The following is a 23,828-nucleotide window of genomic DNA, read 5'->3' on the forward strand; positions in this document are numbered from 1 at the left end:
ATCCAGTAGTCCAATACATTAATTCAGCAGTGAAACAGGAAAGACAAGAGAGACATCGCAGTTAGGACCGATTACCAGCCGCTGTTCGGGAAAGGAGCCCCCGCTGGCGGAAATCGAGCCTGCATCGCAGCAATCAGCTATGATTCTTCCCTCTGTTGCTACACTCTTAAATTCTATAAACAAAAACGTTGTCCGTCTTGGTACGCGAACGGCTAGTCTGCGGCGGTCCGCCGTCCGGCCTGATTTTTATTGGTTGCTAGTAAACTTGAATGTCGAATTGTTTTCCGGAAGGTCGAAATCTCACAATAAGACAACGATCTTCACGAGTCTCTTTGTTAAAACTATGATATGTGAAACGTATGACGAAGCAATAAGAATGTTTGATCGGAAGGTCTACATTGAACACATGCTTTGTAACCACGTCTTGTCTATAAATGCAAATAATTCTACCTTCTGTTAATTCAATTTCTGCTTAAACGTGGTAGTCTACACTGTAGTAGTTTAATTTTTTCCAAATTCGATTTAAATACATAACAGTAAGTTTCCTTGCGTCTGGAGAGCCTCAGCTCCGCGTATTCAAGTTTAACGATCACGTTTTTATAAAAAAAAATAATAATAAAAATAAAGCATAAACATTTACAAAAAACAAACCACTTTGACAGCATCTTAAAAATTACAATGCTTCATTTAGCAAAAAAAAAAACCGTCTTTGAGGCAAAATAATATTGAAAGTGAAGAAAAAAAAATTGTGAAGTAAAAAAATTATCGCTGCGAGCAGGGTTCGAACCTGCGCGGGAAGATCCCATTGGATTTCAAGTCCAACGCCTTAACCACTCGGCCATCACAGCGGCTCTTTCAAGACTTGTGTAAATTTAAGTATTTAAACTATAAATAGACTTATTTGCTTTGGACATTCACTTTTCATCAGGAGCCATGATCGGAGACGGAGACCGTAAGTCTTGGGATCCGCGCGCACCTATGATATGACAATTTTTCTATTTTTAGAATAAATTGCGCCATCCTGACGTCATATATCCGCGCGGATCCACGCACATGTCTGGGGCTCTCTCGTGGATTGTTGTCCCTTTGCGTGATCAAATGGTGAGAGTTGCGAGATTCTCTTGCAGATTTTCACAGCGATGACAGGGAATAAGGCAAGGAATAAGATCCGGGGCTGTTACATGTAGTTTTATGCCCTGAGCTAATGGAAAAGGTGAGTTTTTCAGGGTCGAATTCAATTTCGCGCTGTGAATGAATATTAAATACATGCTCGCGCTAGTTGAACGCGTAAGCTTTTGCGTTTGTTCTGTAAAGAAAAGTTATGACAGAAAACTCTTTACTCTGATATCGAGCTAATTTGAGAGTTTCTCAAACAATGCTTAATCATAACCAAAACCTGTTTTTGATAGTTTCTTAATGTTTCTGTTTGTTTGGCGAATTTACAAAAGTTTTTGAGTAGCTCATTCGCATAGTGCAGCGCGTGCATTTTCAAGTCCGAGTCGGTGTTTTCAATTGTCAACAAATCTTGACAAAGATTTCTTCCGTTGTCTTTTGTGCTGAGATGCTGCAAACAATTTTCACCAACGCCAAAAGGTTACTAACGTCATCTGTGTTTCTTTAACATAGTGAAATTTTACACTGCGAAAATGAAGTAGACAAAGAGTTGTGATAGCTCAACCAACAAAATCGAAATCGTTGTTCGAGTTGATTAAAGAAAGCGTCATCGTAACTTTGCCGATTATTTCTGCTGCATTCACATATTTTGAGCTGAGCTTTTAATATGTTCTCAAACATTTATCAACCCTAAACATATTTAAAAACTAGAGATATTATCTGAGTTCGATGTACGTTTTCACGCGAAAGTGCGGGAATCAAATTTGTCATGTTTTACTGACTGTACAAAACACACATCGGCGGACGCTCTTATTCATCGACAACAGACAATTTAGTGGATTTTTACACAAACAAAACTGAGCAACGTCTACAGACATAAACTTCATTGTCACTTATTGGGCCTTGATAAAACATCAAGCGTTGCTTAGAATTCAGGCGAAACTCAAACTTGCAATTATTTTTTTTCTTCTTTTCGGTCGCGATAGACTCTGGCGAAATCGTCGCAAGCGTGTGGCAAGAGGAGGGAATCTTTGAAGTCCTGAAACGCTGCTATATCCAAATATAACAATATCTAACTAGTTTTTTTGCTGTGGTATGGGAAAGCTGTTAATCTTCAACATATGTGAAACTTAGAGTGGAGTAATGCAGAACTCTTGTGAAAGAAGCAACGGAACATAACATGGTCAGTGACACTGTCTTACTTCACTCAAACTGGAGCAGCTTACGACGAAAATACTGAAGTAAAATTCCAACAGACACGAACGTATTGAGTTGTGGGCCAAAAGCATCAAACATTTCGGGAATTTCGGACTCCATTTCCCCGCGCTACATCCGCAAAAATCCTCGCAGCGTGTACGCGCGTGTACCGCACATGATGGCGCAATTTGTTCAAAAACTATTGTCCCATATCATAGGGACAGCCCCAATACTAGAAATAGCGCGCGCTTACGGTCTCCGTCCCCGATTATGGCTCCTGTTTTCATACAGTCCTAGAAGTGTTCGATGCAAATACATGCGGAGCAAAATACAAATTAAGATAGGAACTACAGTTACTCGAGTTTCACGCTTAAAGCGATCATCTAATGATCACCTGTCACACGCCGGTGAAACTCGAGTAACTGTAGTTTCTATCTTAATTTGAATAAATAAATAGAGTATGTATGACCCGGTCTGCCTGTTCAGCGGTTCACCATTATGCCAATAAAATTTCCAGCGTTATAGCTGATATCGAGCATAATGGCGGCATAATAGTACCATTGGAAACCAAAGAAAAGATTTGCGATCCGAGCGATGTCAAAATGAAAATAAATCCGGCGCTTCAAAAACATAATATATGATATCTGATATAAGAAAGAATAGGGAAAATGCTCTGTTTAAAAGAATCACTATAGTGGCACTGGTCATATATCGTATGACTTGCTTCCACCTAAACGTAACAGGGCTCTTAGAGATAGGGGTCATGACTTCATACTTTCTACTGATTGAAAACTGAACGGTTGAAATGGAGCTTTTGTAAAGAGATGTCTTTTTAGATTTATTTCTTAATATTTTTTTTAACTTAATATAATTTTTTAAGTCTTAATATAATTTTTTTTTTCCCAACATACAGTTCCGTGGTATGATTAATGAATAAGGCAATGCTAACCTTGGAGCCTTTACATTTGAAAAGGCTCCTCACATTGGCCTCGCTTGCAAGCTAGTTCCAGTCCTATATCGAGAATACGAATACGGTATATTCATTTAACTCACTATTTCACACTTTAACTTTTTTTCGAAAAGGTAGCATACAACTAACGTAATAAAACAATACCGAGAAAAAAACTGATATGAGGAAATGAATTCAAAACGTCCTTATTTCAACAAAAGAAAGCAAAATTCATTCATTCCATCTTAAGCATAACTAGAACTATCAATAAACATGATCGTTATTTAAACTCTTGTCTTTATTTATATTTTAAACACGCCACATGCGCGCGTAACTACAAAAATGGGAAAAGGCCGCATATTCTTTGGAAACCGAACTAATAAAAGATGGCACTGTTCTTCATGGGAAGGGAAAAAAAGGCAGAAGTGAAGAATATCCGGCCCTCCTCATTGGTTTGCTGCTGAGGTGTGGTCTTGCCTCTATTAGAGTTTTCTTTTGAATCACCCGATGTGGAAGGCGGCACAGCCTACATTTGATTTGGTGTAGATTGTTCCACAAATAGAGCTCTACTATTGCTAAAACTTTAAATAGTTCAGTTCTTTAGGCTTTGGCATCTGAAATACGCCAATAAAGATCAGAAAATGAAAGCAAATGAGCCGGATGCATCTTTTGATGTTGATGTTGGATATATTCACCGCTCATGATCCACTGTGCATTGGGTATTAGGCATGTTTTAACGTTGTTTTCAATTTCTGCGTACTCGTGTTTTCAGTTTCGCAAATGATTTTAATTTGACGGCGACAAAAAGAAACAAAAAACTGAAAACCTGGCTAAGCACTTTCCAGTACAGCTGCATATCATATTTCAAAAATTTTTGCTGAAGTTATTTTCTATGTAATTCCCGTACAAAGACTGTCCGCCTTTGCGCGTGTTGTACGTATTCATTAATCCAAAACGCGGGGCTAAACCAACGAAATCTTACGATCCGAGCGACGTAAAAGTGAAAATAAAGTCAATACTAGAAAAAAATAATATAAATAAACCTCTCCAACACTTTGCAGCTGCGATAAAGACGATGAAAGCGACTCAAAAGTTCTCTTGAACTGCATCTCCATTATCAGTTGAGTGTCACAACTTTCATACGACTGCTACTTGGCCAGGTTAACTTATCGCGTGCATAATTAATATACGTTAATTACACGACGCAGTTGTGCAATTAAACACAAGCTAGTTCTAAATGTGGTGCCTGCAAGTCAATAACTTTAAATTAAAGAACTTGTTTGGGGTACGTAGGTTATTCACGCGTGAAAATAAAGAAACAAAAAGATCTAAGTTATGTAAATAATAATAATAATAATAATACATAACAGCCCTTCAGTAACGATGGCCACATAAACTGAAGAAGAAAAAGTGACAATTAAACTGACAAAATACGCATGAAATTATCTTTTTTTCGGTTTCGAAGCAGCCGCAAATAGGTTTTGTTCTTGGTCACGTGGGCTGCTCCCAGAAACAAGAGAAAGGGTTAAACTTATCGTGTACTGCCAAACGTCGTTTTTTCCTTAACTAGTCTACGATTTAAATTATTATTCTTCAAACCACCTGTGAGGTTGAAAATTATAACGTTGGTAAACAAAACAAACCATATGGTAATTTTACATGTGCGAGCTCTATGTGAATAAAGATGAAATAAAAGATAATATTTCCTGGTGCAATTTGCGGTCGGTTGAATGGCAGAACAACACAATGCATATTGTTTTCATATCAAACTTTGCGACAACAGATGACATAGACTACCGCGGCGTCACCCAAGACGAAACAACTTCGGTAAGATAGAGAACTCTGGAATTATTTTTGGCGTTTCCTCTTATTTAAGTTGACTGAAGAAACAATTTACCCCTTCGTTGTCACTTGAAAGGAAAAGCGTCGAATTTTGTTTTGGTCATCTAGTATCGAAAACGTGGAATAGATTAGTTTCTTCAAACACGCACGTTTTTGAAAGTGAAAGTTACAATATGTGTGCTATACGTAAAGAGCAAGAAAGCCGGGTTCAAACCGGAACATCTAAGGTCGATGGTAACTTCTAATTCTAGTAGCAGATGATTCGCATTCAGAATTGATAGATGTACGCAAATTTTTCGCAAAAGGTGTTGTTAACCATATCATTTGGTATTATGGATTTTCATCGGCCTGTTTTGCGGCGATCAAATTAAACCGAAAAAAAGGTCGTTTACAAACAGAGAAGCTCAATGTCATATAACCATTTGGGACTAGGTTTTCCATGTTCAACTGGGCACTGGGAAACCGCGACGACGTCGTATGGTCAAAGAGCGAATGGCTCAGTAATAAGCGCTCATCTGGATGACAGGTAAATAGCTTTGCTTTTATAGTAATACATTATAGCCTCCAGCAAAATTTGTTTCAATTGACAATGCGCTTAAACCATTACAGTGTTGTTCGTATCAGAACAACGTCTCCCGCTATACTGGCCGTATTTACATCAATCCGATTTGTCAATCTAAATATTCCTGCAAAAAGTTAAGCACCTTAAGTATTATGGAGGTCAAAAAATTTCCCTTAGATGCACTGTAAATATTGCTATTTTACTAGTTAAACTTCTTTCAACAAGAATCTTTCGATAAATTCGTCAGACGGATAAAATGCTTCGTGATTCTAATATCACGTTTCCGATGATGTCATTGTTCACTATCGTGTATGGTGATTGCTTAATCCTTTTTTTCATGATTCTGGGAAGATTTTTGGCTTAAAATATGAAAAAAAAAAATGTATTGCTTTTACCATGTTTCAGGGTTTTCAGTCTCTCGGTGATGTTTTATATTGTGTTAAAAGCCATTCCATGCGTTGCTGTTATTTGCTGAGACAGGTGCATATCCAAGGAAATCATCCGTGTGCCAGCTTTTCAAAGGATGCCATTTATTTAAAAGCGTCACAATAATTATCCCAAATGCAATTTAAATTTTAAAGGTTGCACGTAAGGGTATATCTTAATTTGTTAAATACTACATGGAAATTTCTCGAACTCGTCGATCGAGGAATTTAATTTTCCCACGGTAATTGTTTCTGATTTCATTTTGACCGGCGCAAACCGTGATAGGAAAATTTGATAAAAGTCCCAGCATAACTACTGTAGTAGATCGTGCTTTATTTAGAAGGAATTTATTCTCAGATGATTATTTCTGAATATAGTGAGAAACAGAAAACAAATATTTACGTCGGTCCTTTGGTTTTTAGAGCAGTTTTCAGTTTCATAGTTCTATTTTGATCTATTTCGTTTGTGACAAGATTTTTAATGTCGATGATATACAAATGAAAACCGTCGGCGTAGCCTGAACTAGATTCAGCCTTTTATACCTCATAATCTATTGACGATCTAACCAAACTACAAAAGAGACTTTGGACTTCTCCACTCGCGATGGAAATTGGATTGCGACTAAAACTGTAACAAATGTGTACAAGAAGAAGCAGCTGTCATTACCAGTGAATGAAGAGGGTCTAGCATAGGGTTCGCGGGATGCGGGATCATGTGTGTGTTTTTTTTTTTTTCCGGGATGTGGGATGGAATGAAATTTGAAGGCGGGACGAGGGATTGCAAGGGGTCGGCAGGAGGCGGGAAGTTAGTTATATTAATGGCGGGACAAGGGAATTACTGATTTTTTTTTTTTTTCGTGCGGAAAAGGGGATGTTAGACGGTCGAAATTAGAATCCAAATTCACCGCTGAAATCTTAGAAACAGAAACTACATTTACTTTTGATGTAAACGTGAGTAATTTCAAACAGGCCTTCAAAATAGAAATTACCCAGCTAGAATTGTAGAAAAATACAACTCAGAGGTTAAATTCTCTGATAGAAAAGCGTCACTAACACAGAAAAACAAAACCAAACGAAAGAAAATAGAGCTTTTTGTAAGGCAACACCACCACGTGTTGTCAAACCTAAAAAACATACTCATAGCGAAATGGCACCTCAATGAATAGCCATATACTTTAAACTTGAAGGACTTAAGAAAAACAATGTGCCAAGCATGTGGCATTTCCTGTTATCCCCATGTCGTTTCTTTAGCAATCCAGTTAACCAGGTGCTTCTTCTTCTTCCTCGTCTTAGTCCTCTTCGTGTTCCCAATCCCGTTCCTCGAGTACCGCGCTAGCTTGACGCATAGAGCGACTGGGGAGTTCCGACTCTGGGTATAAGGTTGAAATTTTCCTAACAGAGCAGTAGTTGAGTTGATTGTTAATGAAAAACGTTTGAAACTTCTTGTGAGTAAATACTCGCGAGTACGTTATATTCGTATACTCCAGACTAAATATTTTTTTTATATTTTTTTACTTCAATGATTCACTGGAGGGGCGACATTTTCACATGTGTAAAGCAAGAAGTGGGGAACTTTCGAGGATTTATTACTCATTTACTTCCCTGATACCAGCTTTCAGACAGCTTTTGACCCCGTTGCACCATAACTGTAGGCGTTGAATACTGGAGACCCTTTCAGTTGCAGCACACGAAAGCGTTGATGAAGATCTGACAACTGCAAGCTTTGCTAGGTTAACCGCTGCAACTGTCTCTAAATCGGTGACTGATTTCGGCCTGAAAATTATCTTCAGGAAAATAGAAAGTTTGCGTTTAACAGTATCGTAAAATGGTGATTAAAAATATAACGCATTCCAATCCATTGAGATATTAAGCCAAAAATTGGGAAAATACCTAAACAATCGTTCTGCCAAAGCCCACCGAAAGTGTCAATTGCTTTCACTCAAGTATTTAAAACGATTGAAAACAATGATTCCTAAATGATCGATTTGCCTACTGTATGCATGAAACTGTTTATCTTGTTCACTTCTGCAGGGCAAACGATAAGAGCAAGCCGAGTATTTACAGCAGTTTTCCAGGGGATGGAAGCTTTTTCCCTTTCTGGGCTAGAAAATGTGGCTGTGCGGAATGTATCATCGCCAGTGACAAGATGGGGACAAACACCCTCCATAATCAAAATAGGTACAAAAATTCGCAGCAAAGTGGCTGTTTCAGTCGAAAAACAAATGGATATAATCAGGCGCTTCAAACAAAGGGACGCCTTGAGAGAGATCAAGTTATAAATGCGCAACGCACGCAGGGAAACGGCAATGGCATAGCAGTTTGGCCAGAGAAGGATCGACTTACAACTTTATCTGACAAGATGCAAACACGTGACTTTATTACTTATATCCAAAACCCAACCAATCCCAGGACGTCCGCGTTTTATCAATCTGCAGCTCGCAGCCAGTCTGCGACAACGCCAGTTGTTGATGAAACAACTTCATATACCAGGTTGTTGAATACAGACTCCGCGGTTAAAGGTAACGAAGCTGTAACAAACTATTGGCCATGGTATGGCACCTCAGATGAGGTTAGCTACCACAATCAACAGCATTTCCCAAGTATACATCAAACCTCTTCCACCAAGTTAAGCAGCCGAGATCCGCGCTTGAGAAGCAAGAGTGAGAAATGCAATGGGAACAGCGCGTTAACTTCAAATAAAAACTCAATTTACCAAGGCGACGTCAATTTTCTACCATTAAGTGGAACAGGAAAAATATTTCGAGACGAACATCAAAGCGAAGACAACAACAGCGAGAGATATCGGGAGAAGATTGAACACAGCTCTCTTCAAGGAGGAACAACTACGGCAACGTGGTGGAATGTCTCGGCAATGGGTCAGCATCCCAAGCCTGCGCAAGCTCAATCTATTTACCCTGAAAGATGTGCACCTGCAACTGAGAAGAAGGATGACCTGTCTAGTGACGATTGGAACGTTCAGCGAAGCTGGGTAAAGCACTCGATGCCACTGACACTGAGCGAACTTTCAAACAAACATGGCGTCAATGAAACGATTTCCTGTGGTACCAGTCCACACAGCAATTTTTCCTGGAATCATACTTCGCTTCCACACGAGCAAGCTTGCAGAACGTCAGAAGAAAAGCTGCAAAAGGGAACTAAGTGGTCACCAAAAAAGTTGGACAGCTTCGATTCTAAAAATAAACATGGAACAGGCGATCTCGATTCATTTCAAAATGGTGGCTCACATCGAAAGAAACAGAGATCAAGAACCTATAAGAAAGCTTTGGAAAATGTCCAAGACGCCAAAATCTTGGAAATATACGCCCGAGAGGAAAGGATAAGAAATTTAAAAACCCTTCTTGCTAAACAAGAACAAGCACTGGACACCCTGAGATTTCAGAGGAAACAATCTTTTTCTGACGAACTAAGCGGAAGTTTCTTTGATATTAAAAACAATGAAACACCTCATCGGAAGTCGAGTGATGAAGAAGACGTCGTCGAAGATAAAGAAGAAAGCTGTTCTTCACCAGGTGCCAATCTTGTCGGAAATTCGTTAAAACGAAGATGGCTCAAAAACTGGAATGAAGAAGATCAACTTGATCACAAGCCCCCGGAGAAAATTGAAAAGAGGAACGAAATTGACGCGCATGGTACGCTATCTGAAGATGGAAATCAGAACCTCAGCAATGCTGAATTTACGGCATTAGAAGGGCTAGTGAGACTCAGCAAGGACTAAGACATAGTAAATGTAAGCATTTCATCAAACATTGACTTTAATTCCACGCGCAAAACATACGTTGGTTTAACGTTAAAGTTGTAGACCATATAGTATAGACTCTGACCTCGCTCAATAACCGATTGCTGGAAACTAAGTATTTTAAAATAGATAAATTTTGCAACATTTTGATTCGGAGATTTTTCATTTGTTTTGCCAAATAGTCGTAATGGTACGTTGTTTATTGTTTTAGTAGCCTCAGGGGTGGGGATTGATGCTGTGGCCGGGTTGAGAACAGAGCTTAGGCGATGGAGTAGCATGCACGATGGGACACTGGTCTTTGTCATGAGGTGCACACGCACAACTCCTGACACACCACTGACCTTACTCCGACTGGAATTTTCGCGACCCGCCCATTTGTTGGCACCACAAGTGGACGCTAGTTTTCGCGATCCTCCCCTTCCGTGGTGCTGTTTCAATATTTTTTAAACGATCTGAAACCGGCTGTTTATGATATAGTGATTAGAGGTCCCTGTATTTCTCTCAAGCTCTCTCGGGCTGTTTTATGAACAAATCGTGAAAAACGTAGCGGAGTACTTCAGGTGCCGAGTTAAATAGGCGACGAGTTCTCGAACGTCCAATAGAAATCGAAACGGAAAACTGGCTCGAGAAAACCGGATTTCCAGACATCGGAGGAGGGTTGGGTAGAGTAAGACAAATCCAGGCAAGCGACTGAGGAAAGTTCCAGAGGTCGAATGTTCGAGGAATCGGGATTCTACTCTACTCGAAGTATGAAAGCCAGTGACAGCTAAGGGAAACCATTTTTTTAATGGATCCAAACACTACTAAACATTGAGCGGCACTGTAATATGCAAGGTTTCTACCGTTCTTAAAACTGTTGGCCGCATGCGTCCATGAGCAAGTAAAACACTGGGTTAATTATTAACTTGAAATTGTTTAAAAAGGTAAATTAACCTGCTCAACGATCGATTTTAGGAAGGTGACATTTCCAATCGAGCGTCAGCCCTTCGTCTTAAGGTGGCTCAAAACAGTTTTTGATGGGTTATTATAACCACTCTTTATCACTTGATGCTACAGTCTTGGTACCAAAAATCTCCCCAATCATTGGTGAACACATTGTTATCATTTTCGTGACACAATAGGTTACCATAGCAACAGTAAGACCTGCTAAAAACACTCTATGTTAGGGGCTTATAATTCTAAAACGGCAAGGTACATAGGGTTCAGTGCCACCTTAAACTTTTGAAAATTGAAGGTGGCTCTGCACCCTATGTACGGATTTTTTTGTTTTAATTTTGCCAAAAGTTGCGTCTTATCATGCTTATCAAAATTTGATAATATAAAAATATTTCACTGTGCCGTTTTTCAATCGTCAGCTTCACAAACTTTCTACGGCGGCCAATTTACCTTTTTCAATTTAAGGCCTATTCGAAACGTCGTCCTACTGGCCGTGCCGAACTAAATTTAAAAATTAAATTCGACTTAAGCACGGCAGTTGCACAACGTTTGAACCACTCATTTCGGCTGGTCAATTAAGTTCTGCACGACTATTCAGCTTGGCAGGTCTTGCCGTGCCTCACGACAGTAGCGCGACGTGCTCTTGCCGTGCCGAACTGAATTCATAACCTGCCGCATCAGCTGCCGTTGCGTCCTGAAACTTCCTTTATTTAATTCGCAAAACGTTTGTATGTTATCGTTGAATCACTTCGCCAAGTGTATGAAGTTTGTACTACCCAGTCCAAACATTTGCACAGTCTTAAGGCTTCATGATGAGTATTTTTCAATAAATTAGTACACTTTCTGCCTTTCTCTGATAGCCTTTCTCCTTTCCTTTCTAAGAAAAAACAGTTATGGCGCTATCAGTTTTCTTCGCCTTTTCTGTGGACTTTTTGTGTGGAGGTGAGCCTGTGCTTCATTCTTTAAGCCACTGTAATCTGTTTGTCTCATGATTTTGCTGATAATAAGTAACTTAAACACGGAAGTTCAATAAAATTTCCTCTCTTTGACAAACTGTAAATAGTTCATTTGGGATGTTGGGAGAACACTCGGAAAGCTTTTAAATCACTCGCCCTGGTATTTCCGTGGGAAACTATCTCCGTCGTAGACCCTGGATAGAAACACTTAATTGATTAAGACTATACTTTGCATAGTTTGACTCGAAGTTAACGTACCATGGGTATCTTTCTTTTCAAACAAGACTCATAGCAAGATATAAGTGGGATTCTTGTTAAGGCACAACTTAGGTGTAACAATCATCCTTTTCGGAACTCCTCTATCTTCAGGGACGCCATATCCAATAAGGTAAAAAGCGGAGTTTGTCGCTGATGTCCGGACCGGTTTTGTGGGCTGTTTAGAAACTCGAAATACACGAAATATTTAACAATTATTCCACGACCGTTGGTTGGATATGAGATGATAGATAGCCAACGAGCCCTGATGGCTAAGCCAATGAAATCTTTCGAATTACATTATCCAACGATCCAGTTATGGTCAGTTATAATAATATAACTTAACCTCTGCGAGAATGGCATACAAGCATACGACGCGGAAAGGGGGGCAAAGTTACCTAATTTTTCAGTGAGGGAGGGAGTTTTAGGAGAGGAGGCAAACAAGAAAAGCGACTCTAATTCAAGCAGATCCAGAGCCACGCGTCGCGTTTTGCTTTGTTAAGAAAATTCGGCGGGGTTTAATGCATCGCAAATTTCAGTTGGCAATGCTCTATCAAGGAGTATAAGGTAATTCAATCATGATCGTAGCTGTACAGTATCGAGATATGATGCACTTGGGAAATTTCGAGGGTTCTCAAGACGCTACAAGTTATGCTTCTCCGTGTTCTCCAAACTTACAGCGCGTGCTAAGCACCGACTATCAGAAAACAGGGGAAAAACTATTGTTGGTTAGCTATTGTGTTCTTATGTAGGAAAGTGTTTTCTGTTTTTCGAATGATTTTGTCTTCGTCATTTGAAAACAAAACCAAAGCGCTATCAGTTGAAACACTCGACTGATCTGTTGACTGCGGAAGCGCAATTTATCGACCGATAACTGAAGTTTTTGCACGCTGACAACTGTCACACAATATCACTTCCTGCTCTTAATATCTGTACTGCACAGACTTTGATAAGTGACTTGGTCCTACATCCTTTGCTTACTATCACCACAGTGTAATTGTTAAATAGCCAACGATTCGCAAAAGAAATCAATGCAAACTGACCTGAAAACTAAGACTAACATATCTTGCCATCACTACCGACGTACAATTGGATGTCCCGTTCAAAACTCAAAATTGGATTGACGTGTGTAACGTCCTGTAGATCACTCAAATTATCACTACAATTATCATGTTTGGAATTCAAAGAAGAAACTAGCCAATCAATTCCGTTGACATTACGAGCCAAGAAAGCATTTCCTTTCCTCATTTCACCTCTTAATTTCTTTAAGGCGTGGCCAAACGGACTCGCAAGTAGACGCAAGTTGAAAACTTGGGTTTACTTGCAACTCCGTTTGGCCAGGTCTTGGGAGCACCTGAGTTGACTGGCGATGACGTGCGCTCACTTTGGTCGCGATCAAATTTACACGCAAGTCGACGCAAGTTTTTACGCCGTTTGGCCACCCAACCCAGGTCAACGCCAGTTGAGTGACGTCTCTTTGTTGTGATAGCAACCTATTGGCCAATGAATGATTACATGTTGGCCGAGCGGGACCAAGCCCGCAGCCTCGAAATGTTTTTTTTTTTTTTTTTTTTTTTTACGCCTTGCCCGTACTTGCGAGGAAACTTGCCTGTCCGCGTTTCTCCACCTAACGCAAGTTTCTAGGCAAGTTCAGCTTGCGGCTACTTCCAAGTCCGTTTTGCCAGGGCTTTAGAAGCACAAAAGAACCCAAAAGATTACAGTGTTCCAGACAAATCAATAATTGTTGGAATATCCATTTACTGGAAAAGAATCTCAACTAAACGAGAACTTTTGAAATAAGAATAGTAGGAAAGTTTTAGCCTTCGTCGCAGACGGAATATACCCAAGCAGCAACGCAAGCTAGGAAGTCATAGACATTATTCAGTTTTTCTCACATTTCCAAACAATGTAAACCAATATATTAATAATTCGAGTAGCGCACCTTTACTTACTTACTTACTTACTTACTTACTTACTTACTTACTTACTTACTTACTTACTTACTTACTTACTTACTTACTTACTTACTTACTTACTTACTTACTTACTTACTTACTTACTTACTTACTTACTTACTTACTTACAGGCCGTTCACTTAACTTTTACATATCAATAAATACGTCATGTTACATCAATCAAATGAAATACAAACCGTGTGCAAAGAGATATGTTCATTACATGAAAGCTTCCGCACTCGTACAAATTGACAATCAATCACGGATGAAAAATCAGTTAAACTGTGTTCACGACTGTGAGGGTAGTTATAAATATTTGGCGATTTTGAAATATTTTAGCTTTTCATCAAAGCTGAGCCACTTAATCTGATAACAAATTCTAAATATCACACGTACGTAATCCCGAGCAGAGCCCTCTAAAAACAAGAGCGAGGACTGGAGAGGAAAGAAAAATACCAGTCTTCATATAATCATAGTTAATAGGAGGAAATAGTTATGAAACCAGACGAAGTTCTTTGTTGTATGTTTTTCTTTGATTTTTTGGCCTTGGCCGTGCACAAAACACAATAGTTGTTTACTTCTGAGGAACAAACGAAAAGAAACGTTTTGGTTACGTAATTCATGCACAGTGTATGAGCGCGAAACAAAAGATTGTGCACGGTCGTGGACCTTCCAACATAAATCTTGGCATCTTCGTTTGCCCCTTCGATGTTTGGCGGACTTCATAGCCATTTCCGGCTATAAACTATGATATAAGTTGACATCGGTTGTTAAAGATTATAGGCTTTCTACTTCGGCAACAATCTGAATCACGACCAAAGAGTCTCCTTAGTCTGAAAACTATTCACGATATCCTCAAATTTAGTAATGATTCATTCGGTTTTCAATCAACTACATTTTAACTAATCGCGGCCTGATCTGGGAAGGAGGATAATTTTTCTTAGGAATTCTGAGTTATTGTATGACACCTCTCTCCAAATGAAAGATGACAGTTATACCACCCTTTTATTACTATGCAAACAAAGCGTGACTAGGAAAACGTCCTCGCAGTAAAAAAAAAACATAGATTATATATCTCGCGTGCGGACATTTCCTGAACGCGTTTCACGGTGAGATTCAAACCTTAAGTGTCTTTTTTCTCGTCTTTTCTTAACAATCCGAACACTGATAGAAATTCCTCCTGACTTATGTCTTCAGGTACGCTGGCTTTGCTCAAATTTGCTCCATGATTAAGGTCCATTTGAGTCTTACCATGCCATGACTGCTGTCGTTTCTTTACCTTCGGTCTAGTTGACTGCGACATATGCTGCATCTTCTTTCGTTTTGTTTGGACTTTGGACTTCTTGGAACATTTCACGCGTTTAGTGCTTTCGCTAAGCTTTTCCTTCACTATTTCAGGGGATGGAGTTAACTTTCGCTTTCCCGCTTTCGCCAAGGAATTGTTAACTTGTCCATTCATAATGGTGTCTGTTTGGTCCATTTTTACATTACTGGTCTCCATTCCAGTATTGACGTTTGAAAGGGTATCAACTCTACGAGGTGACTTTTGTTTTCTCCTTCTAGGGAGAAATGTTTTTCGTTCACCTGAAGGAAAGTAATGGATTTGGGCAGAAGGGCAGTCTTTAAGAATTTCCCTCGCTCTTTGGCCCGTAAATGAACATTTGCTGCTTTCTATGCGACATTCGCTCACTTTTCCATTAAAGTATTTTCCAGTTAATTGCTTGGAAAGACCATTTGCACACCCGTTTCCCTCAACCGACTGTTTGAGCTTCTCCAGTTCCACTTTTTGTTCGGCCACGCGCTTTTTTAGATCCTGTATCTTTTCATCTCTTTCACTGCACAGTTGAGATCCGGGGAGAACGACCTGTTTTACTGTGTTGTCACGACGTAGAGGATGGTACTCTATGGTGTAGCCTTTAAAAATTCGGATGAAATCTTCTGTGACTTCGATCTTTTTATCATCACAGTATCTATCTTGTACTTGATCTCGCACAGTGTTGTCATCATCGCTCGATGTGGAGCCATCTCTTCCGTCGTTTGATTGGTTATGTTGAATGAAAGAGTTCCTGTAATCGAACTTTTCCTTCACCTGTCTTGTAGTCCCTTCCCATATGGGGAAAGAGGCGGGCTTATCTTGTTGGTTCTTTTCCACTTGACGCAAAACTGTTTGACGGGGAAATATATCTTCTTTACTTTCAACTTTTATGTTCTTGTCATGAAATGATAGAGCTGCTTCACGGCGATATGTTTCTTCTTTGCTGTCAACTTTAATGTTCTTGTCCGCATAAGATGATTCCACTGCTTGAACCGTTTCGCAAGGTTCTTTCTTGACGGTACAAACACAGTCCTCATCACTGTCCTCAATGTAAATGACGTCATCACTGTTTTCTCTGGTTCCCTTGGCAGATGTTGTCTCTTTGCTGCATTCGCTGTCAACACCAGAATTCTGAGGCACGTACCCCGGATTTACTATCACAGGAACATAATAAAGGTAAAAATTACCTCCTTCAACTGGATAAGAAGGCAAGTTCAGCATTCGGTATTCTCTGTGAAGAATTTGCTGGTATCTTACAGATATTTCTTCCCACATTTGTCTTTGGTCTTGACCACTCCCTGATGAGCTACAGCACAAAAAAAATCACAGTGTAAAATTATTAGTTTTTAAAGGAAATGCGAGTGAAAATCTTAGCTATCTATCAGCGTCAGCAAATTGTCAGAGCAAAGAAACGAAGGGGTAATGCTGGAAACCTCAGCTTCAAAAGCACGCAACACGGTGGTTAATTTACTTCAAGTTAATAAACGGGTAATTGCATCAAACAATACTCAATTATAAAATATAGAGACTGCTCATGCTGTTTTAGACGATTACAGACAATTATGATCCTCAACCACAGTGTCATTGTAGTTGCGAACAGCTGAAATCAGGAGCCATAATCGGGGACGGAGACCGTAAGTCTCGGGATTCGCGCGCACCTATGATATGGGACAATTTTTCTATTTTTAGGACAAATTGCGCCATCCTGACGTCATATATCCGCGCGGATTCACGCACATGTCAGGGGCTCTCGCGTGGATGTTGTCACGTTGCGTGATCAAATGGTGAGAGTTGAGACATTCTCTTGCGTATTTTTCACAGCGATGGCAGGGAATAAGGCAGGGAATACGAACCAGGGCGCTTATATGTAGTTTTATGCTCTGATGAGCTAACGGAAAAGGTGGGTTTTTCAGGGTCGAAAACAAGACTTCAATCTCGCGCTGGGAATGAATAATAAGATCTGCTCACGCTAGTCGTAAGCTTACGCATATGTTTTTGCGTTTGTTCTGACTTAGGAATATAGCAAGAAAACTAGCTACTCTGGTATCGAGTTAATTTGTGAGTTTCTCAGACAATGGTTAATCATGAGCAAAACCTGTTTTGATGGTTTCTTATTGTTTCTGCTTGTTTGGTGAGTTTTCAAAAGTTTTTGAAAGGAAAGTCTGACGCGTACAATTAGCTCATTTGCATAGTACAGCTCGTGCACTTTCAAGTCCGAGTCGGCGTTTTCAGTTGTCCACAAATCTTGACAAAGATTTCTTTCGTTATCTTTTGTGCTGAGATGCTGCAACAAATTTCACGATCGCAAAAAAGGCTACTAACATCATGTGTGTTTCTTCAACATAAGCATTTTGAAGTTTTACACTGCGAAAATGAAAATAGACAAGGAGTTTTGATAACTCGATCAACAAAATCGAAATCGTTATTCCAAGTTGATTAAAGAAAGCGTCATCGTAACTTTGCTGATTATTTCTGCTTTATTCACATACTTTCAGCTAAGCTTTTAATATGTTCTCAAACGTTTATCAATCTTTAAACATATTTAAAAACTACAGAGCTATTGTTTGAGTTCGATGTACGCTTTCACACGAAAGTGCGGCGGAAGTACAATTTGTCATGTTTACTGACTGTACAAAACACGCATCGGCGGCCGCTCTCATTCATCGACAAAAGAGAATTTACTGGATTTTTACACGAATAAAACTGAGCAGTATCTACGGTTGTAAAGTTATTAAGCCTTGATGAAACATCAAGCTAGCGTTGCTCACAATTCAAGCGAAACTCAAACTAGCAATTATTTTGCTTTACTTTTCGGTCGCGATAGGCTGACAAATTCCTCGCAAGCGTGTGGCAAGAGGAGCTAGGAAACTATGAAGTCCTGAAGCTCTGCTATATCTAAATATATCCAGCTAGTTTTTTTTGCTGTGTAATGGAAAAGCTGTTAATCTTCAACATATGTGAAATTTAAAGTGGAGTAATGTACAGCTCGTGTAAAAGAAGCATCCGTCGGAACACAACTTGGTTAGCGATATATTTAAGCTTACAGCGGAACATACCTAAATTCGACACTGTCTTACTTCACTCAAACTGGAGCAGCTTACGACGAAAATACTTAAGCAAAATTCCAACAGACGTAAACGCGTTGAGTTGTGGGCCAAAAACATGAAAAATTTCGGGAATTTCGGACGCCATTTCCCCCGCGCGACATCCGCAAATATCCTCGCAGCATGTACGCGCGTGTGCCGCAGGTGATGGCGCAATTTGTTCTAAAAATAGAATTATTGTCCCATATCATGGGGACAACCCCAATACTTGAAATGGCGCGCGCTTACGGTCCCCGTCCCCGATTATGGCTCCTGCTGAAATACAAAACGTTTAGCATATGCAGTTGGTATAACGAGAAAACACTCCCTTCCTTCTACAAGACAGTTCACTCTCTTTCCTGTTGCTGTTTTAGATCGACTAAATTATTTACTTTGATCGAAAGTTCTCGAAAAACTTCGAGATATAATGAAATAATAAAGATATAATGAGTCAGATATTGGAACTTGAAGTGGTGGGTCATCAGTTTTTGAGCCCTTGGTAAAGGGCGTGTCGTTCAATTTCCAGCTACCCATGGGGGCCAGTACAATCCTATTTTATAACAGGAACTGGAACACAGTTAAAACAAATTGTTTTTAATAACGAAAGTCTTTAGACAACTGCCGGAACCGTTAGCCACACATTTATACGCAGATTGTGCGTATAAATTACATGACAACCGCGTATTCTTTTGCTTGATCAGCTTTGATATCATCGTGACATGGTAATTACAGTGAGATCTATAGTGGTAAGATATGGTAAATATAACATTCTGTTCCGTCTGCGGTCTTGAAAGTGATCAATAAATGTTTGTCTATTGCACATTCAATGTCCAAATATAGAGAAATATACGAGTGATGAAAAAAATTTGAAGGTCGAGGCCTACGGGCATATAAAAATGAAAATCGATACTCAGAATGGCTCAAAAAGGGCGACCGTACTCTTTGACCATCCACTTACTTCTTTTTCGGTTTTCCTTCTTCTTAATTGTTTTCTTTCTACCTTTTTTCTCTCTCTCTTTCTTTCTTTTGTCCTTTCTTTTTTTTCCGTCTTTCTGTCCATCTGTCCGCCCAGTGCTTGCTGGCCTGTCTGTCTGTTGGCTGGTTGTCTAACAGTCTGTCTGTCTGTCTGTCTCCTCTTTGGTCTACCTGGCGGTGCCTCTCTGATGCCTAGCTATCTGGTCTGGTGGCTAATCTTTGTTCAGCCTCGATCCCAGGCTTTCTCCTTTACCTCTCTTGTGGTACGGCAAGGGAGACAAAGGAAAGAGCCTGGAATCGAGGTTGATCTTTGTTTTCTTTCTTTCTCTCTTTCTTTCGATGACTCTCGCTTTCTAACCTTCCTTTCTTTCCTTATTTCTTTCTTTCTTTCTTTCTCTCTTTCTCTTATTTCTTGTTTTCTTTCTCTATTTTCTATTTTCCATGCATCGAACATATACATGACGTCACTAAAATTCGAACTACAAAACTATTGATCTTCCTGAGATTTTACTTAAATGATGTATAAGAGCAGCTGAAAACTAATATTCATACAAATTTTCGCTCCGAATGGGTTCTTCTTGATAAACTACGCTTGAATTTCTAAGCTTTTGCGTGACGTGGCATTTACATGACGGCCTAGAAAGCTGTCATAATGGTTAAAAAAGTGACTTATTTCGGGGAACTTGGTTATCTGAACAGTTCACGTCTTAGAAAAAGTACTATTTTAATGTTTTAGAGTTCCTCGAGGGATAAATTCACGCTTTTGTAGCAAAACTCAGTGACAGATGTTTCTGTTGGTTTCCGGCCGCCATGTTGGTGCCCATACGGATGGGCACCAGCGTGGCGCCTCCATACAAATCTCTATAAATATGGGTAAAAAATTTCTCCGCATATCTCGCATAAGAAAAATTGCTGTGACCAGAATTTTGGCGAGAGTCTTTGCATATTTACCTTCTTTCATTTCCCAGATTCTAGACTTTATCTATTGACCGGTTTTGATTTTTATTTTGATCTTTTCTGAATTGCGTGACACTGAAAACCAGCAATTCCCTTCCGTTCTACAATGCAACCGGAAGTTGAAAAGGCCATGACGAGACGACCGGAAGTCAAATGATGACTCGTGAGGCGTGACTGTGGCCTGAAGGTACGTGGTTTTCAATTTTCCTTTCAATTTCCATGCGTTGCCGCACGAAAGAACCACATTTGGCGTCTTAGTAACACTTGAGAAAGCAAAACTCCAAGAAATTTGAAAGACCGGTGAAACAAAGAGAAGATAAGGACGAAAGCTTCTTTTTAACAAAAGAATATTATCAAGACTACCGAACTCCACCAAAAAGGTTATTAATTATGCCCTTTCCATAAAAACGGACGTCAAATTAGGACGAATAATCGATAATTTGTCGCTGTCCGTAAAATCAGACAAACTGCAAATGGGTAATGATTTATCTGCCAGTGAGTGCTTGTTCAACGAGCGCATAGAATTTACTTTACCGCTGGCATAAAAAAGTCATTCATTTACATGTATCTCGTATGTTTGAGGAAACAGACTTGTTCCTGTATAACTATTGTTTACGTCTGGTGATTTTATCCAAAAAACCAAAATATTATAGTCATTATAATATTGTGTCGAGCAAGCTGATCTTCATTTAGCAACGAGACACGCAATAATTTAATAAATGTGTTATTCTTGGGTCTGCTGTGTCTACAACACAAAGCTGAACGCGATCTCGTTTCTTTGTACGATAAATTAGTATAAATATATTTCGCTGAAGAGACAGATCAGTTCGTGTTCTTACAAAAAATATATATTAACTATTGTAGACTGCGTGCACTGGATGAATACACAAGTTCTTTCACGTCTGCTGAACGCGTCTTCTCGGAACGCGTGACAACTCGTTTGGCTGGACGGTACGGCACGATCAGTCTGATAACTACGAGAACTTTCACTCTCTTTTGCTGAATTCAGATTGCTTTCTACGAAGGGTTTTCTTACAGGTGAAGTATAATGTCATTTTAGCCGCGAATGATCAGAAATGATCGGAATTGCAACTCTGCTTCGAAAGCAAAATTGATGTCATGACCTTCGACAAATTTGAATGGCCTTCAAAAAACGACGTCGGGCTGTCAGCTGAGCTGTAATTAGTCAAGAAAAAAATTCACCTACCTGTTTGAAAATGTTGACGAAGTTGAAGATGTAGGTTTGGGATTATTGCCGTTGGTCTGAGCAGATTTTTCTGTCGACATTGTTTCATCAACACCGCCAATTGTTTCGATTTCGTTGTTGGCGTTCGTACGGTTTGGAGAGGACGTGTCACAGAGCCGAACCGTCGTGTTCTTGTCTGTAGGTAAGACCTTGTCGCTGGTTTCCGCGCTGCTCATTACTTTTTGCTTTGGAACAGCTTCAGCATTTCCCATGCTCAAGATCAGTACAGGTTCCAATAAACATGGATTCAACAGGCGGACGACTCAAGAAGCACGCGAATGACGAATGAAAGCATCACTTGACCACTGCTGAGAATTATGCATGAATAACAAACCAAGGAACAATATCGTTGTTTTGTGATGTCTACTTACAGCTATCTAACTGCACCTTTATCCTAATACAGTAACAAGTTCAATTCATTTTGGAATATTTTTGAGACTTTTGTAAGTCGACTTTGACTTTAAGAAAAAAAATTTCCTCTTACCTGACGTCAGCCCTGTTTCTATCAAGTGCGTGTTTCGTGCTCGTTATATAGTCTCGTCCGCCCGCGCATTCATCAACAGTGACGCAAGAAAAATTTAAATGACAAAAGTCCCAATTGCGTGACTGAGAAGGGTCAATGACATAAAAGATTGCATTACTTATGAAAACATAATCTTCCTGCCAGGCTGAAAATTCTTGTTTTTCTGCAGATTTAAGGCCGAAATTTTCTTGTGAATATTGTCAGATTATAGCGTGACATTTCTGTTTTCGAATGTATCTGGTGGCTGGATGGTGTTAAAGTAATTTTGGAGCCAGCCTGTAGGTATCAAAGCCTGATATAATGTACATAACCTCTTGCAAGAATGTTATTAGCATGGAACATACGGTTAATGCTGTTTTTGTTGGTTTTTGGCTAGTTTTGTCGTGTAGAGAGATGAAGAATTTTATACTTTTATAATTTTACAAAATTATATTCTTTTCAAAATCTCAGCCTCGGGTTTATTCTCGAAATATTCTTAAAATTTCGCAAATTTCAGCCTCGATATTCCTATAAAACATATTCTTATAAAAGAGAAAGAGTGTAGCAAAATACAATCCGATTTTTGCGCCCCCTTCGCGGCCGCTGTCGCGCTCTGCGCTAGCATCCCTCGCGTGCTCGAAGAAAAATAACTAGTAAAAAAATGTAGACAGACTAATGAATAAACAGGTGCTGACCGGTTTCATGCGGCAAAACCATACTCTCGACATAAAAATGTAAAAACACCTTATAGCTTGACATAAAAAAAAATACCGCGATGGACCTTTCTACCCATCAGTTTGCCGAATTTGCATTCGTTGCAAACTCATGAAAATATGGGACAACGCTCGCTTCTCGTCATTCACTCTTTATATAAGCCTGGATATTCCGGCCCAGGCCGAATACTTATTCTTCTGCCGATTTTAGGCGTGGTGAATAACGTATGACATTTCTGTTTTCGAATGTATTTGGTGTCTGGATGGTGTCTTCGTCATTTTGGAGCTGGCCTGCAGGCATTTAAGCCTCATAATGATATGACGCACATAACTTCTTGCAGAAATGTAATTAGCATCGAGCATACGGTTAGTGTTGTTTTCGTTGCTTTTTGGCTAGTTTTGCCGTCTAGAGAAGTTTAGTTAAAACATATAATTGTATTGTACTTACAAAATGTCAACACAAAAAATAATATTCTTTTCAAAATTTAAGCTTAGGGATTATTCTCAAAATATTCTTAAAATTTCGCAAATTTCAGCCTCAATATTGTTATAAAATATATCCTTAGGAATTGACAAATACTTGTGAAAACATAATTCGTGGCAAGTCTGACGCGGCGTTTCGTCTCGGACAAGGGACTCTTCAGAGACCTTTCAGAATTTAACAGCAAACTCGTTGAGCATCGCGCTTAAAGTCCCGTTTGTAAATTCAAGATGTTAGCAGTCTGGCCTTCTATCGCAGAAGGATTCTTAACCGCACGTACGTTCACATTTATACAATAGGAATTGACAAATACTTGTGAAAACATAATTCGTGGCAAGTCTGACGCGGCGTTTCGTCTCGGACAAGGGACTCTTCAGAGACCTTTCAGAATTTAACAGCAAACTCTTTGAGCATCGCGCTCAAAGTCCCGTTTGTAAATTCAAGATATTAGCAGTCTGGCCTTCTATCGCAGAAGGATTCCCAACCGCACGTACGTTCACATTTATACAATAGGAATTGACAAATACTTGTGAAAACATAGTTCGTGGCAAGTCTGACCCGGCGTCTCGTCTCGGCCAAGAGACTCTTCAGAGACCTGTCAGAATTTAA

At 39.5% G+C, this 23,828-nt stretch overlaps 2 protein-coding genes and 1 non-coding gene across 3 annotated transcripts; 1 reads left to right on the forward strand and 2 right to left on the reverse strand.

Annotated features, from left to right (window-relative positions):
- Positions 1 to 766: 766 nt before the first annotated feature.
- On the reverse strand, positions 767 to 848 carry Trnas-uga (transfer RNA serine (anticodon UGA)). Its single transcript has one exon. It is a non-coding gene; the product is annotated as a tRNA-Ser (tRNA).
- Positions 849 to 4,637: 3,789 nt separating this feature from the next.
- Positions 4,638 to 11,621, forward strand: LOC145497310 (uncharacterized). The gene is made up of 2 exons (XM_081477134.1): positions 4,638 to 5,627; positions 8,120 to 11,621. Exons 1-2 carry the CDS (start codon positions 5,509 to 5,511, stop codon positions 9,822 to 9,824), a joined length of 1,824 nt encoding a protein of 607 aa, XP_081333260.1. The 5' UTR covers positions 4,638 to 5,508; the 3' UTR covers positions 9,825 to 11,621.
- Positions 11,622 to 13,890: 2,269 nt separating this feature from the next.
- Positions 13,891 to 22,344, reverse strand: LOC145497198 (uncharacterized). The gene is made up of 2 exons (XM_081477008.1): positions 21,485 to 22,344; positions 13,891 to 16,568 (listed from the first exon to the last, which is right to left on the reverse strand). Exons 1-2 carry the CDS (start codon positions 21,733 to 21,735, stop codon positions 15,071 to 15,073), a joined length of 1,749 nt encoding a protein of 582 aa, XP_081333134.1. The 5' UTR covers positions 21,736 to 22,344; the 3' UTR covers positions 13,891 to 15,070.
- Positions 22,345 to 23,828: the final 1,484 nt, after the last annotated feature.

Source organism: Orbicella franksi, chromosome 9 (genome assembly GCF_964199315.1).
Source record: "Orbicella franksi chromosome 9, jaOrbFran1.1, whole genome shotgun sequence".
In the NCBI taxonomy this organism is placed as follows: domain Eukaryota; kingdom Metazoa; phylum Cnidaria; class Anthozoa; order Scleractinia; family Merulinidae; genus Orbicella; species Orbicella franksi.